The sequence below is a fragment of the Mustela nivalis genome (genome assembly GCF_964662115.1).
Source record: "Mustela nivalis genome assembly, chromosome: 7".
Taxonomy (NCBI): domain Eukaryota; kingdom Metazoa; phylum Chordata; class Mammalia; order Carnivora; family Mustelidae; genus Mustela; species Mustela nivalis.
Genome location: NC_139026.1, coordinates 71,683,562 through 71,701,370, shown reverse-complemented (window position 1 = coordinate 71,701,370; position 17,809 = coordinate 71,683,562). Strand labels below are relative to the sequence as shown.

General features: G+C 41.7%; 2 protein-coding genes across 6 annotated transcripts in view; one reads left to right on the top strand and one right to left on the bottom strand.

The window, feature by feature from the left end:
* The window catches only part of BCAT1 (branched chain amino acid transaminase 1), a 109,632-nt gene extending 92,713 nt beyond the window's left edge, over nt 1–16,919 (bottom strand). For both annotated transcript variants that reach the window (XM_082738525.1, XM_082738527.1), the window contains exon 1: nt 16,339–16,919. In XM_082738525.1, the coding sequence (XP_082594651.1) occupies nt 16,339–16,344 (6 nt within the window). In that variant the 5' untranslated portion in view covers nt 16,345–16,919. The remainder of the gene's footprint in view (nt 1–16,338) is intronic.
* The window catches only part of IRAG2 (inositol 1,4,5-triphosphate receptor associated 2), a 185,810-nt gene continuing 181,768 nt past the window's right edge, over nt 13,768–17,809 (top strand). For 2 of the 4 annotated variants that reach the window (XM_082738480.1, XM_082738478.1), the window contains exon 1: nt 16,060–16,197. The gene's annotated coding sequence lies outside the window, so the exon portion shown is untranslated. Of the gene's footprint in view, nt 14,309–15,826; nt 16,198–17,809 lie in introns of those variants that run through there. The other 2 variants (XM_082738460.1, XM_082738479.1) reach the window with 2 other exon arrangements.

Here is a 17,809-nt window from a genome sequence, read left to right as displayed (position 1 = left end):
CAGACAAATAAGTATCAGTACTGAAATCACCGAAAATGTTACCATTTCTCCTTAAAATATTTGCCTGGGATTCCAATTAAGCGTGGTAGACTGAACAAATGCACCTTCTCCACATCTTTCCAGAAACTCCTCGATACAGCAATATTTTTTAAGGTGATCGTAGACAAATAACTAATTGTGTAGAAACTTGAACCACAATGCTCAATGAAGGAGATGCGGCTGAAAAGCTGATTTCTCTCAGAGAATCTCAGAAACACCCAGAAGAGAGGCACCAGGGATTTTAAAAGATGTGGCAGGAGCAGGGAGTTTTGATGAAAATCAGTACAACCATTTACTGAACAGCATTAACAGAGCGCAATGAGGGAGGGTTTTATTTTTCTCTCATGCCTGCCCTTCAAACCCACTTTTGAATCTACCTCCCTAATGAGGAGATCAGGTTGACTCAGTTGTTTCCAGTCACTTTTAGATCTCTCTCTCTCTCTCTTTTTAAGATTTTATTTATTTATTTGACAGAGAGAGATCACAAGTAGGCAGAGAGGCAGGCAGAGAGAGAGAGAGGAGGAAACAGACTCCCTGCTGAGCAGAGAGCCCGATGTGGGGCTCGATCCCAGGACCCTGAGATCCTGACCTGAGCTGAAGGCAGAGGTTTAACCCTCTGAGCCACCCAGGCGCCCCATGGCAAATCCTTACTTGACTCTCTGTCATAAGCAACATCAGCCAGCCTGGACTGTCCCAGGGGAGAGTCAGAGGCTGGTATTTCCCTCGACACCAACAGGCCAGGGAACACAAATCCAGGGCTCTCAAGAGTCTCCAGGCTCCCCTCCAGACCCTTAGGGCAAAGGAACCTACGAATCTCCTCACAAAGTGTTTGGAGAGTATCGTGTTGGAGAGATGGAAAAACCACCCCTCCCTCCTCTGGGGTAGAGAAGGGGAAATGGCAAGCACACTTGCTTGGGTAACAGAGTTTTTTTCCCAGCTAATACTCTTCTTCCTTGCCTGCTCAATCTCCAGACTTCTTTTGCCCACTTTTTAAAAGATTTTATTTATTTAAGGGAGAGAGAGAGAGAATGAGACTGGGGGTGGGGGGAGAGAGAGAGAGAGAGAGGAGAGGAGGCAGAGGCAGAGGGAGAAGGTGTCTCCCTGCTGAGCAGGGAGCCTGATTCGGGGCTGGATCCCAGGACGTCTGGGATCATGTCTTGAAGGGAAGGCAGACACTTACCTGACTGGGCCACCCAGGTACTCCTCTCCAGACTTTTTATTTATTGTTTTTTAAAGATTTTATTTATTTATCACAGAGAAAGAGACAGTGAGAGAGGGAACACAAGCAGGGGGAGTGGTAGGAGAAGCAGGCTTCCTACTGAGCAGGGAGGCCAATGTGGGGCTTGATCCCAGGACCCTGGGATCATGACCAGAGCCTAAGGTAGCCACCTAACAACTGAGCCACACAGACACCCCCAAACTTCTTTTAAATATAAATTAGAGACAAGTAAGGAACTAAAGATTGTAGAATTGGTTTTTCTATTGTTTAGAAGATTCTTTGCATATACCCAACATGTCTGTTTGGAATGGGGAGGTACCTATCAGCACTGGGGCCTCCATGGTGCAGTCAGTTAAGCATCTGACTCCTGGTTTCAGCTCAGGTCATGATCTCAGGGTGGTGAGATCAAGCCCCACATTAGGCTCTGTGCTCAGCTAGGAGTCTGCTTAAGACTCCCTCTCCCTCTGCCCCTCCTCCCCAGCTTGTGATTTCTCTCTCTCTTTCTCACAAATAAATAAATAAAACTTTAAAAAAATTAGAGGATCCATCATGGAGGTCTAATATCAAACTAATAGAGAAGTCTAAGAACCCAGTAAGTGTCATTTGTTAGTCCCTCTATGGGACACTCTACCTCAAGATCACCTTATAGTTTGTGTGTGTGTGTGTGTGTGTTTGTGTGGTACTCAGTTCTTGGATCAGAGTTCACCTTCTCTGGGAAGATTCCCCCTGACCAGCCAGTAGGAATTAGTCCCAGCTTCCCCTCCTCTCTGTCACTTTAACATAATTTCATCCTATTTTCTTCCTGTGACACCACTAACTGAAGTATTGGGCACTCTATGAAGGTACAGTGTGATATTTAAGTAAAACTCATTTTGGATCAGGCACTTACACTTGTTATTTTATATAATCCTCACAGCATCTCTATGAGGTAGGTACTGTTATTACCACCATTTTTTAAATGGAGAAGCTGAGGCATAAATAACCCGACAAAGGTCATTCAAGAGCAAATCTAGTCCCCACGGGTAGTGCGGCCCCAGTCTATAACTACCACTGCACATGACTTTCCCTGCAAGGACCACGAGGGCAGTGACTTTGCCAACTCTTTATCCTCATGGCTTCAAGACCTTCAGCAGTGCCTGATGCTTATATGGTGGGCCCTCTTAAATTATTTGTTCAATAAATGCTTTACAGTATCTGAGGTAACAAGGAGGTAAATATATTGCTTAAAAGCCAGTATTTGGGGGGGGACCCAGATGGCTTCATCGGTTAAGTGTCTGCCTTTGGCTCAGGTCATGATCCTGGAGTTCCAGGATAGAGGCTTGCATCGGGCTTCCTGCTCAGTGGGGGGGTCTGCTTCTCCCTATGCCCCTCCCCCTGCTCATGTGCACACGTGCTCACTCTCTCAAAGAAATAAAATCTTAAAAAAGAGGAAAAGTCAATATTTTGCTTGGAAAATCTCAACTACATTTCCAACTTCACCACATACAAGTTCTGCTTTCCACATAACTGTAATACATGATTCCATTAAGCTTTCTTCCATGATATAACAAGGGTCCCCTTTCCTCTGGTTTCCATGAACATGTTCCTCAAGGTTTTCTGAGCCCTCATCAGCAATGAATGCTTTAATATCCATGTTTCTACCAATAGTCCATGACTTTTTAGATATTCTGTAAGATCCTCTGTACTTTCTCTACCATGGCCCTCACTTCCTTCTATGTGTTAGCAGCAGCACTTTTAATTTGCAATCCATTTCAAGGCAATCTAGGCCTTTTTATCCCCCCATCATGCTCCTCAAAGTTTTTCTGTTCTGTGCCCAATGGTCAATTCAAAACCTCATCCACATTTTTAGATATTGGTTATAGCAGCACCCCACTTTTAGGTACCAAAATCTGTATAAATTTCCTATTGTTGCGTAACAAATTACTGCAAATTTTGTGGCTTAAGAGAAATTTATTATCTTACAGTTTCAGAGGTCACAAGTTCTAGGTCAAGGTGTTAGCAGGGCTGCATTCCTTTGGGAAGATGTAGGGTGAGAATCTATTTCCCGGCTCTTTCCAGCCTCGAGAAGCCATAGAAGCCACTTCCTTTCCTTGGTTCATGGCCCCTTCCTCCTCCATCTTCAAAGCAAGCAGTGAAGCATATGCAAATCTAACTCCCCCCCTCTCTCCTCCCCATCCCACCCCACACACCCCTCTGCTTCTATTACCATATCTCCCTCTGACCATGACCATCCTGCTCCCTCTTGTAAAGACCCATTGTGATTACACTGGTCCCACCCAGATAATTAAGGATAACCTCCTCATCTCGAGACCTGTAACTTATTCACATCTGCAAAATCTCCTTTATAATGAGAAGTTTCTGGGGATTCAGGCATGAACATCTTTGAGGGGCCATTCTGCAGCCTACCACACTCACCAACCACGTATAATGGGCCAGGAAGCAGAATACGTAGAGTTGAATGGTAGTAAAAAGCAATATGTATGATCAAGAAATGTATGATCTAGAGGGAGAGTCAGACATCAATCCCAAAACCACAATGCTAATCATGCCAATGAGAATTGTAGATTGCAGTTAGTGCTCTGAAAGACTGGGAATCACAGGGGGTCCTGAGGGTCTCTGAGGTAGCAACATTCAGTCTGAGGCTGGCAGAGCAATAAGATGCTAGCTAGATGAGGAGCAGGAGGAGAACCTTCTGAGTGGGGGCATTAGCAAGGGCAAAGGCCTCGAAGAGAAATTTGGGGGGATGACAGGAGGTTGTCACAACGGTAACAAGGTGAGGCTACAAAAAGAGAGGAGCTAAATTCCTCTGGGACTTCTAAAGCACAGCAGAAACCTTGAGTTTTATCCAAAGCATAAGGCAGGGGCTCAGGAATTCTTCCAAGCAGATGAGTGATGCCATTACTCCACTCTATGGAGAACAGATCAGGGGTGGGAGATGGAGGTGTGCGAGAAACATACTCAGTGAAGAGAAGACAGTGGCTCGCACTGGGCCCACGGCAGCTCAAATGGAGAGATTTGTAAAAATGTCAGATATATCTTGGACAAAAATAACCCACAGGACTGTAATTTAGTGTGATTCAAAAGTCCAGGGTATGGCCATAGGTGGGGGTGGCATCTGGGGAATGTAGCAAGTTCAAGGAGATGAGAAATTAAAGTAGTTGTAAGAGAGAAGCAGGAACCAAGGCTAAAATCTTCAGTGAGCAACGGGGGCAAATTGACCAGGCTGTCTTTCAGTGATAGTTACAGGGAAGAGATCGGGTATCACAGACTGATGGTGTGAGTAGCAGAGAAAGGTTTTACAGGGGGAGCCTGACATGGAAACAGTATTGGGCACAGGAAAGGAGATCAGCACCCCTCTAATTCTGAGAGCAGAAGGTAGAGAAATTGGGCAACATCCACTAGAGATTGGTAGGCAAGTGATCTTACCTAAGGCCAGGAGGAGCAGGATATATTTAGGGAAGGTGATTGCAACTAATATTGAGCTGCAAAGGGTATTATGAACAAATTTGGGTGGGAGGGTCCAGTGAGGCTTGAGTCAAGACAGAAAACAAAGAGCACCAAGAACGAGTGAAGGTGGATGTGGGCGCTGTGAAAAAGGCGTAACAGGACACATGTCACTAGTGGCCAGGTTGCCAATGTTATGAGTTCCAACAGTTTGTTCCCTGGAGGGTGTTGGAGGATGTCCTCAGGGCTCTCTGTGTTTACCAGTGATCTGGCAGGAGGCTGGACATATGTTTCCTCACATTCTTCTATGGTAAGTCAATCGTGGTTGAATCCACTTCCGGAAGGCTGGGGTTGGGTACAAGTGGAACGTGTATTGGCCTGAGATGCGCTCCCTTCCTTGTCCATCTAGCCTTCTTGCGTGGTTCTGCTCAAACCTCCTCTCCATTGGACAGCCTTCCCTGATTCCTCTGACTCATCTTTGTTAAGCACGTATGTACCTTTTGCAGACTTCTTTGTGGCAACCATTATTCTTTATTGCATTTGTTTTTATACATTTCTCTCCCTGCATAGTTATTTCTCAAGAGTAAACATAATGCTCGAATTATCTCCATTTGCCCATTAACCTAGTACAAAGCCTAATAGCCTTAATAAGAGTTATGTAAGTATTTAATCAAATGAAACTCAAATCAATCATTGTTTGCTTGTCCCTATTACACAAATTTTAGGTTTGAAAAACTTTGCATACTCTTGATATAACAGGTCCTGTAAAATCGGGTGTGCACGCTGTATTTAACCTGCCTTCTCAATAAAGCATTTTCAGTTAGTTAAAATTAAATACAAGTTTTGAAATTTTGTCAAGATATATATCCTTGGTCTTAACTGAATTATGCTGAATTACCCAGTATTTCTGAATTTCCCAAAATTTCAGATTTTCTTGAGAATGGCTTTTGAGTCAAGTTAAGTCCACTACAAGGCATTTCCATTTCTTTTTTTTCATTTCTATTTTGAATATAATAAACTCATGTCAAAAATCAAATACGTAAACATGTACAGTGAAAAGTCTCATGGAGCTTTTCCTCTTGTATATATATAGAGCCTGCTTATTCTTCTCTCCACTGATTTTTTTTTTAACCTTATTCTTTTTTACACCTGATCAATATGTGGGTGAGTTCTAATCTTTAGTTATTACAAACATTGCTGCAATAAATACTCTTGTTCATACATCATTTCACAATGTTTACAAGGAAATACAAGGCATTTCCAATTAAACTAAATATTAATAATGATGTTGAACCATTAAATCTATCTCATGCGGGCACATGAGGTAAGAAGCACTGGGTGTTATATGCAACTGATGAATCACTAAACTCCACCTCTGAAATGAATAATATACTCCATGTTAATTAGCTGAATGTAAATAAAATAAAATAAATTTTCCAGCAAACAGAGAAGAAAAGTATGATCTTACTTTTATTTATTTATTTACTTATTTATTTTGAGAGAGAAAGGGAGGAAGCACGCATGTAGTGGGGAAGGTAAGGGTAGAGGGAGAGGGAGAGAATCTTGGGCAGACTCTGTACTGAGCATGAAGCCCGAGTCTTGACCCACAACCTCAAGATCATGGCCCAAGCCGAAATCAAGAGTCAAACATTTAACCAACTGAGCCACACAGCACCCCTCATCTTACTTTTAAAATAATATAATGATCCATCATTTAGTAAAACATTTTTATTATATTTATCCCAAAGGATGTATCATCAAATTACTTTAAAAATAAGATCATGTTTTTTCTCTGTGTTCACTGGAAAATGTTTCCTCAGTAGAAAAGACAGAATTCTTATTTTCCTTGTTATACCAAAATTAATTAAGGCTCTCAATTAAGCTAGTGAATCACATAAGTCCTAAAATATATCATATAAATATATTAACATATTAACCAAATATTTCAATCCTAAAGCAGTTTATACAGTTTAACTTAGCTTAAATAGATCATTTAAATAGATAGTTTAAGTAAAATTAAACTAATATAGGGTTGAAAGGATATCAATTCTTTTTTAAAAATTTTTGCTGTTGGGGCTCCTGGGTGGCTCAGTGGGTTAAAGCCTCTGCCTTTGACTCGGGTCATGATCTCAGGGTCCTGGGATCGAGCCCCACATCGGGATCTCTGCCCAGCGGGGAGCCTACTTCCCACCCTCTCGCTGCCTGCCTCTCTGCCTACTTGTGATCCCTCTCTGTCAAATAAACACATAAAATCTTAAAAAAAAATTTTTTTTTTGCTCTTGTTCATATATGTTGTCAACTAAATAGATAAATAAGAAATAAATGTAAGATTATATATCAGTTACCATATGTAATAAATTTTACTTGAATTTAAGATACCAATTGTGTGATCCTATAGACAAAGAATGATCTCTAAGCTCTATTATTTCAAATATTAAATATTACAAATAATATTTTATGTATTTATTTATTTTTTATTTATCCTAGAACCCTGGGATCATGACCTGAGCTGAAGGCAGAGACTTAACCCACTGAGCCACCCAGGTGGCTACAAATAATGTTTTAAACATTAATTATTTTATTTATTTTAAAAAATAAGTGGGTTAGTAATAACTCATAATTTCATACTAAAAATTATCTTATATAATTAAGTTCATATAGTTGCAAATGACCCCTCAATCCCAGTTTCTATGTTGTCTTTTAACAGAAAGTGGTAGACTAATGGGTTACTGTAAATAATGTTCTCGGAACATTGGTCAAGAGGAAAGAAGGAGCCTGGTTAACCCACACTGATGACGTTAATGTTAAGAGGCATGAAATTATTAACGCACATAAAACTCACTGACGCCCTTTATCTACATATTCACGGAATGAATGACATTCCTAACTAAAGTTACTGAAAAGAAATGCCAGTTTAGTTAATAACATTGGACTTTATGGGGCACGTGGGTGGCTTAGTCAGTTGGGCGTCCAACTCTGTTTTGGCTCAGGTCATGATCTCAGGGTCATGAGATCAAGCCCAACATCAGGCTCTGCCCCTCCCTCCCCACCAGGTGCACTCACTCACACTCTCTCTCTCTCTCAAATGCATAAATCTTTTTTAAAAAATGACGTTGTATCTTAAAACCAAGCAATGAAAGCATACATAATGTTATATGATATTTTTTTAAAAAGCATAAAGACTCGTGGCAAATGAGTCAGCAGAGCCAAGCATAAATGGTGGATGAGTATAACCAAAAGGAAAAAGAAATAAGTTAATTATCAGGAAACTTTACACAGCGAATACACTAGGCGGGAGAACTGTCCACAGAAGATTTGAAAAGTCCTGGTTGTCGAGGTATTTAAGTGGAATAGAATTGAAAGCTGGAAAAATAAACTTGAAAGAACAATCCTTCTTTGGCAGAAGTAAATGCTGAACATGACCTAATAGATTTTTTTCTTTCAAAATTCCAGTATTCAATGAACACTGCCTCTAAGTGCCTCTTTTGTTGGATTTGTTTGTCAGTGTATGCATTAATTAGATTGCTTAAGAACTGCATTGTTCGCAACAACAAAAAAGAACATGTTAAACAGTATTGGAATTGGTTAACCTTCCCAGACACATGACCCTGTTCTATATTCGAAGTCAGTTCCGTGGGATATGACAGGGGAGTTTCCCATTACAAACTGCTGAAATATGAAAACTAGTGATTTAGCCGAGTGGCATTGCTGGGTTTATTTGTTGGGAATTTTGTGGTCTTCAGTTCGTACTGTTATTCATTTTCCCAGAAATATTTATAGTCTGTTTACACTGACAGTCTATTTGCAATCTACACAGTTTCACCACTGACATCCTGTAAAAAAGGAGTGGCAAAAGGCATTAAAACACGTAAATATTTACTATTCTCTATGTGTTTATAGACCTTATCTTTTGGGAGTCGGTTAAAGCTTGACTCCAAACAAATCCAGATATGGAAAGATGCAGCTGCTGTTTGAAAAGGAAGAGATAAAAAGCACAATTAATCTGACCTATGAAGCCAAGAAGTCATAGATGATTGAACTCAGCTACTACCTGTAAGGCAGCAACAATGGGGCAAGATTCAGGCCAGAGGAGAGGAAGGGTGAGTGCAGAGAGACTGCAGGGTGTGATCAGTGTATGTATGATATCAGATATTCTCACTTCAAAATGTGGCCCTACTCTTACCTTTTTACCTTCCATTCATGTTCATTTCCCTAGGAAAATGGTCACCGTTCTCAAAAAGTGCCTGGGGAGTGAGCCACATAGGGAGGGGCGCACCGGAGGGAACAGACGGGGAGAGGCATAAATGGGGAGAGAGGGGTTAGGAAGGAATATGTGGAAATGTAAGAGCTCATTCTGAGCTACAGCAAATCCCCCATTATGAATAAAGGAGTGCACACATGGCAAAGTGATGGGAGAACAGATTAGAAGCTAAATTCAGTTGACAATAGGCAAGTCATAGAGGTATTCTGAGAGAACAAATGACATAATTAAAAGAGTGCCATAGGAAAATTAGCTTGAGACCAGTTGAGAAGCCAGAAATAACTCAAGCAAGAAGTAACGAGAGCATAAATCAATCCATTAGCAATGGGAAAGAGAAAACATATAGATATAGAGAAAAGAGAATCCACAGGGTAGGATATCATTGAATGGGGGGAGATGAGAGAATAAGAAGTAAGAGATGGTTGACACTGGGTCAAATATACACCCTTCCTACAATCAGCTTGTGGCTGAGGTGGGGTCACCTGGTAGGAACATGGACTTGTAGGCCTGCCCCTTTGACAGGCACTAACAGGTAGGGAATTATATCTAAGAAATAGGAAAACAAGGCACCCCAAACTATTAAACTCTACTAAAAAATTATGTATTAACCCTGTTTAACCAAACAACCATGCACACACTTCAAAACTAGATTGCGACCAAAGCTATTAGGATCCAGATTCTATTAAGTCAAGTCCTATTCTATGAATACTATAGAGATCAAAATATGCCCCTTTGACATAAGGATTACCTTGAGCTAACAGCAATTGAGATCCAAGAGATGCAGAAAAAAAGCCTTCCTGGAGCTTCCCTTCTCTGACTAAAAGCAGATACTTCTGAGAAAATTTTACAGCATTAAGACAGAAAGTCAGCAGTGAGATGAACCTGCACAAACAATCCTGACTTCCTTGGATTCCCCCAAGGTATTCAACTGCCCCCAGTCTGATGCACTTGGAAGCCTAAAACCTATGCCCCTATCCATGTTACTTTTCTACAAGTTTATCATTCTTCATTAAGATGCTGTATAAGTGCAAGTCCTAACCACCCTTTTGAGTTACTCATCACTGAATTTCTCTCATGTGCATGTATGCTACAGGAGCTCATAAACTTGTTCCTCTCTTGTTAATCTATCTTTTGTTAGTCTAATTTGCATGCCCCCAGGTACAGAACATAAGAGGGTATTGGAAAAAATTTGTATTCCTTTCCTACACTATACACCTTAGATCTTTTATGAAATAAAACATAAGAAACTGATAGCTCACATGCCTCTAAAAAACAAGGAAACTGCCTTTCTGTTTGAGTCATAGGCAGATGATTATTTGGGGTTTTTCAGTATTCAAAGGATGGTGTTTATATGTATAAATGCATACACACACACACACACACACATACACACAGACATATGTATATATACTCATACTTCACCTGACTACGGAGGCAAGAGCCAATAGATCTCTAGTGCTCTAAATAACTAGATCATTTCAGTATTCTCCCTCAGTTTCCCATGCTATATGGACTCCACTGTCCTGGTTCAATAACAAATAACCAAGATTCAAAATTGTATGCCTATGTGCATTTGTATGTTTTGCTGGAGAGATTGTTTATACTTTTCATAAGATTTCCAACATGCTATCAGACCCAAGAGATCCTAGAAGCACTGGTAAAGTGGATAGCATGCTGGACTGGGACTCAAAATACCTAGTTTCTATTGTGCTCTGCTATTTGTGATTTTTTTAAAAGATTGTATTTGTTTATTTGAGAGAGAGTGAGAGAGAGCATGAGAGGGGAAAAGGTCAGAGGGAGAAGCAGACTCCCCGCAGAGCCAGACATGGGACAGGGGACTCTATCCCAGGACTCCGGGATCACAACCTGAGCCAAAGGCAGGAGCCACCCAGGCACCCCTGCTCTTTGTGATCTTAAGCGATTCTAGTATTCTGATCTTTATTTTTCTTGTCTGTAAAATGAGGTTAATAATAGTTGCAATGCAAAACACAAATGTTCTGAGGTTACAATTCAATGTTATATAATTTCTATGGCATCTAGAAATATTAAGCATCATTATCTTACTTAAGCAAAGAAGTCCTTCTTCAAGCGTGGATGCATTTCTTCTATAAACGCCAGCACTAAGCTTGCAAGTAGACGTAACATTCACAGCGTTGAAAACCATGGAATCCCAGAGGGATGCATTATGCTTCCACCATAAATTCTATAGCTCCATTTTAACTCTACTTTTTATCTTCAAAGTTCAAATTGACATTTACTGTGATTTCAGATTCCTGAATTAATATCTAGTGCTAAAATCAAAACAATATAACTGTGAATCTGAATCAGCTACAATAAAAGGTACTAGGCAAAATCATCCTTTACTGTAGTGGTAGTGAATGCTAACAGCTGCTCAGCGATCACCCTGTGCAAATCCATCCTTGTCCTCATGCCCAAACTGTGTGGAGAGCTTTCTGGTCATGGAAGAGATATCTGTGGCATGTTTGGCCTAGAACATCCCAACAGGTGCTCCTTCTGTCTAGACTTATGGGGAGTCAGACAGAATTTGAATGTTCTAATTACATCCTAGGCTTCTTAGTGCTTCCTAAAACAAATAACCATCTACAGTTAAAATAGTAAAAGCATTTCTTGGATTAGGATAGACTATAAATGCAGTTGATCAAATTTTTAGATCTACCTATCAAAATAAAGATCTAATAAACTGGTTCTTTTCAGATGAACGACATGACAAGTGTTAAGGCAACTAGCTGGATTTCATAAGTATTTGGCAATTTTTCAATGACAAAGAATCATGTGTTTTCCAGTACTCCCTGGATTATTGCTTGTGGTACTAAAATTTCCTCTTTTTTTTTTTTTTTTTTTTTTTAACTTGTCTTCCCTTTTCTCTCTCTTTGACTTTTTTCCTGTATTGTTGGGAAGCATGAATATCTTTTTAAGATTTTTTCTCTCCCAGTAATCACCAAACACAAGAAGTGTTTTTGCAAAATAGCTTCTCTCACAAAAAAAGCACAGCCAGTATGACAAGAGAAAAACATTTATGTGATGGGCTATGCTGTATTAATATGGTGATCTGATTTCTAAGTTATCTTTAAAATAAAAATGTTCAGGGTGCCTGGGTGGCTCAGGGGGTTAAAGCCTCTGCCTTCCGCTCAGATCATGATCAATGGGTCCTGGGATGGAGCCCCCACCCACCCCTTGGCCTCTCTGCTCAGTAGGGAGCCTGCCTCCTCCTCTCTATCTGCCTCTCTGCCTACTTGTAATCTCTGTCTGTCAAATAAATAAATAAAATCTTAAATTAAAATAAAATAAAAATGCTCAATTTCTAGAGGTAATATTCTTCAGCATGTGGATTTGAGAGGACTAATCAGAAGCCTAGGTCCAATCGGCACTTGAATCTGATGTTATAGATTCTGCTTTTGGCTCTGCATTCACCATTGCTGGGGTGAACCCGACCAGATTTTAGGATTAAAATGTTTGCAGATATTTGCAAAGTCATATTTGTAAATCAGAGCATCCCAAATGCTTCATTCTGAAACACTTAAAAACCTTGAGTTGTGCCTCACATTTATATCTCAGTTGATTTAAGCAAAATGCAAGGTCAGAGGCATTAGCGGAAAGGACACAGACATGCATTACTAAATGGGCTACAGAGGCTTGGAAAGCCCATCAGTGTTTAAAGCATTTGGACAACTGTTGAGGGAATAAAATTACACACACACTGCCCACATTTACAACTGGAAAGTGAGCAGACCAGACAGTTTCCTCCTGTGCTCAGCAAGAATTATAGTACTATACAGAAAGTAGACGATGCCTCAGATAATAATGTCTATCATAGAAGGTCCTAGATTCTCTCCATCATATGATAACCAAATCCACTTAGGCAGAAGGATGAATATTCCACTGGGTTTTCCTAGGGTGGCACCTGTCATTTATAGGAATTGTGGTTGCCAAGCCTAAAGGAAAAAAAAGAAAGCTCTTAATTTCCATCTTCCTACACCCACTGAGAAGAGGTCATTTGAAGAAGCAGACAACATGAAACCTCAAAAGATATGACCAACCCAAACACTAAAAATGGGCAGTTTAGAAACAAGTTTTCATTGATGCACAGAAACTGTTACTCCCAAGCCCAGGCTTCTCAGGTTAATAACACTACTATCGAACTCTTCACTTCACTGGTTTGAATCTTAATATTAGAAATAAGAAGCTTAAGGGGAGTAGAATATGCCATGCCAAAAATATGCCTCTTTGGCATAATAATTATCTTGGACTGAAAGAAATCTACATTTGTAAAGGAAACGTCCACTTTTCGGGGAGACTCCCACTCCTGTACAGGGTATGTCTTCTCTGAAGAGAAGGATAACTAAATGTCAAAACACATCAATGGAGAAGGTACTAATATAAATCTGCAGCCATTCCTTACTTACTCAGCTTTGCCTGAAAACTTACAAGCCTGGCTCCCCCTCTCACCACACCTCCAACCTCTTTCCTTTGTTTTTAGCTGAAGATGATATTTAAGATGGTAGCTTGGGCCATTTTGGGAAGTTACTTTTCCTAGATGTATATAGAAGGTACACATGTTATTAAATGTTTGTTCGTTTTTCTCCTGTTAGTCTGTGTTTTATTACAAGGGGATCTCAGCCAAGAACCTAGAAGGGTAGAGGGAAAGTTACTGCTCATCCCCTCTATAACTCAAAGTTTTGACCTGAAATAAGGAATAAAATCTAAAGTTATGAAAACAATTTGTGAAATTGTTGAACAATTTGTGAAATTTATGAAAACAATGCACCCTCACTGATTGAATACCTCCACCTGGTCTGACCCGCCCTTGTATTTGGGCTTTGTTACCTGGGACTGGTTTCCAGGACTAGTTTTTTTAAGTAAGTTCTCTGCAAGAGATGGCGGGGGGGGGGGCAGGGTCAGGATGGAGCTGCTCTGGCTAAACAGGCCCTTGCAACACAACTACTGAAGAAAGCCACAACTTGTTTTTCATTCTTCGCATAAATCTCTATAATTATCAAATGACTATTTTCAAGTTTCATAAGGTTTTAAACCCATTTCAAATCATGAGACCTTCTCAGGGTTCAATGAGCAGAAGAAATTCTTGCATACAAATGGAAATTTTTCTTTCTTTCCTTTCTCTCCGTAGTTCTAAAATCAAATGAAATGGACTATTATGGAAACTCACTAAATGAAATATAAGTTCAAATTAAATTCTTGTCTTTTTTTCCCCTCCCTTTTTCCTTTTTTCTCAGCACCTGTTTCTACCAGTGCCCTTTTGTTATGCCTCCTGCACTAGCCATGCATCCCTGAGCCTTACCTGAGGGGCCACATCCTGTGTCTGAAAAGTAAACCCCTCTCCCTGCCAGGCCCCAGGTCCTGCCCTCTGCACACACACAAACAGCCTTCTCTACCCTCGCTGCCTGTCAAGCCCTCTCACTTCCTTCACTTAACTATACATCCTTGACAATGACTTCTCTTGTCTTTATCCCTTCAGAAATATGGCTCTTCATTCTCCACATTAATTTAGTCAATCATAACATGTACTTACTATTCTTATACACATTCTATTCAATGTATATGCTAATTTTCTTATTCAGTGGCCCATGCTTTATGTGTCCATCTTAAAATATATGCTCCCAGGGAAGGGAGCCATGTCTGGAAAATGTGCGAAGGACAGAGCCTATTTTGGTGCCAAGTGCAAATAACATCTAAAAAAATAATAATAGGTGAAAGGAAAGTAGAAAAGTGTTTGTCATAACAACAACGAACTTAAAGGAACGTCATGTACTTCTTAGATCATGCCTAGAAAACAATCTTTTCATTCCCAATCTCAGTGAAATATCAGAAAAGAAATATGAGACTACTTGAAGATATCTTCTACTTCCTGTGTTAAAAGTACCTTGTTAAAAAAAAAAAAGTACCTTGTAAAAGGGGTTTTGGGACTCACATTAAGGCAGGCATGAATTTACAAAAATGCATAATCAACTACAACTCCACATAGCACAGGGAAACCTGGAAAAACAAGAGTGTTTATTCTCATAATTTTCTCCTTTTACTCACTACCCTATATGTGACCAGAGTGTATTCTTCAGTTGAAATTAGACAGGAATGAGCAGGGCAGAAGTAAAATATCTGACTGTGGAAGGAAAGGCTGCTAAATTTTTCACCACAGCACATTTGCATGATCTCATCTCAACACAAAACAGTGTTTCCACTCAGTTCCCCATTAATCTTAGCAGAAATTTTTGTTTGGTGAGAGAGGCACCATTTACATATTATTTCGTGTAAGTGGAATTGTGAATGGGGATGGATAGGAAAGTGCAGTTGAGAACGATTACTTCAATCTTTCTCCTTCAAAACCTGGAAACGTGGGTTTATTTCTCCTAAAAGTTCAAGTTGCATATCTCTTCCTCCCAAGACATTTTTATTCATTTATTTGAGAGAGAGAGAGAGAAAGAGAGCACCAGCGGGTTGAGGGCAAAGGGAGAAGCAGGCTCCCCGGTGAGCTGGGAGCATCACAGGGTCCTCCATCCCAGGATCCGGGCATCGGGACCTGAGCCGCCCAGACGCCCCCTCCCAAGATAGTTAGATGGTAGGGGACCCAGCTCATCCTTTACTTTCCTTTAAAAAAAATGGGGGGGGGGGGTGGAGCGGGTCTTCAGTTTTTAACGTCATTGCAGTCTTCCAAGGTGTAGGAACAGGAAGACACCGGTGTTTTTCCTACACCCAAACCTTCAGAATAGGCAGCTAGGCTAATTACCCTTGATTAGCATAAGAATGAAAACCATTAGGGCTGCTCACTCAGTTTAATACAAGAATGACCTTAGGCTAATATGATTTGTAGCTCGTGGAAGCTTGTATTTCCACAAGCAAAAGACAAGGCTTCTGCTTTTAATATAGCGATGAGGCAGCTTTCCTTCCCTTGTCCCACCCTCATCCCCTGGCTCTGCACCTCCCTCCTTCATCACAGACACCCGCCAGGAAACCCCTCTTTGCCGCCACAAACACCCCAAGACCTCGTCCCCCCGAACCCCCACCTCCTGTGCATCTTGCCCATTGAAAGAAGCTTCCTCTTCCTCTCCAAACTTCGAAACAGGTAGGGGAGGGAGCTGCGAGCCGCCTTTCATCTCCGCTCACCCCTGCCCCGGTGAAAAAGCCTGAGGAGGCACATCCTGTGAGCAAGTTTGAAAAGGAAAGAATGGAAGGTCCCGACCCGCGGGGCCGGACAAAGAAGGTACGGAGCCCGTGTGCGCGGAAACACACCACGGCGGTCTTTCTTCCGTCCCCTTTCTGCCGACTGCGGGTCTCTGGGGACTCGCAGGCTCAGGGCACACACGCGTTTCTGTAAAACACAGCCCCAATCGGAAGCAGTTACCTTCATGGTTCCGTGGGCCGGGGGGACCGCTGCGACCGCGCGGAGGGCGAGCCGGCTGCGTCCTAGGCGCGGGCGGGGTGCGCGGGCGGGTGGAGCGCGCGGCGGCGGCGGCGGCGGGAATGGATGCCCGGGGCAGCGCGCGGGGTGGCGGCGGCGACACGTGGCGGGCGGGACTGCCGCCGGGCCCTCCCGCGGCCGAGATCGCGGGCTCTCTCGCAGATTGCATCAGCAGGAAGAGTGAGGAGGCTGTGTTTCCCCCAGACCGCCCCCGGCCGGACGGCAGAGCCTCTCCCAGCGCGGGAGGCAGACCCAGCGCCCGCTCCAGCCTCCCTCACCGCCTGCTCCGGGGGTGCCCGCGTTTCCGACACGTCTGCACATGTTGCCCCTCGGTTACTGCCTGCGAGTGTCGGGATGCCGAGGAGAGCGAGGAAGCGGTCCTGACTGCCACTCCCTGCTTAGCCGGCTGCCTGCCCGCCTCGCTTCCCGCTGCCCCCGGAGTAACTTTCCCGCACGTGCTGCTCGGCATTGTGCAGTGGATTCCCATCACCAAAAGCCAGAACAGTTTAAACCTGCTTTCTAATGGAAAGAACATGTGTCTGGTTTTTAAATTTTTCCAGTCTCCCTTTCTCCCACTGTTTCACGTATACAGCCTATCCTCAGATGCCACCATCTGGCCCTGGAAAAAGAATCCTGAATCCTTTGAGTGTATAGAGTTATTTTTGATTTGAACGTTGCCTGCGGGTCCAGTTCATCCTCTGTAGCATGCCTCCCCACTGCACGAGAGTTCCAGCACTGCTACTTTTCCATTCCAGGTTAGGCTCCCCGACGTTGCCAAAATACCGTCCTGGTTGATGGCTCACTCTGTCAACTTTCTGACTTTGCTAGGAAGTCCTTGCTGAGTCTCTCAAGCAAACCTGAACCTTTTGTCTACGCACTAGGCTTTGTTCATACCCTTTATTAAAATCCATTTTCTTTTAAATACTTGTTTGCACAGGTGATACTTAATAAGATTATGAGATTCTTGAAAACAGATCCCAATGTTGAACACAAATGGGGGGGGGCAGCGCTAAGCAAATGTTGGTTAGGTGAATGAATGATTAAATCATTCATCTAATGTATTGATCTCCTTACATTTCCAATGCTGGGCAAGATTCTAGGCATAAAGTAAGTGGTAAAAAAAAAATGTTCTTAGGCACATTAAATTCATATTTTAGTGTGGGAAACAAAATAAACATTTATTCAGGTAGCAAAATGTCCATGCACGAATGAATAGATTTATACAATGAAATATTATTTAGCAATAAAAGAAATGAATTACTGATACATGCCAACATACATGCATTAACCTTGAAAACATTATATGAAATGAAATAAGACAGTCACAAATGACCACATATTGTATGATTCCATTCTTCTGAAATGTCTAGAATACAAAGATGCACAGAGACAGAAAAACAGATGGTCATTGCCA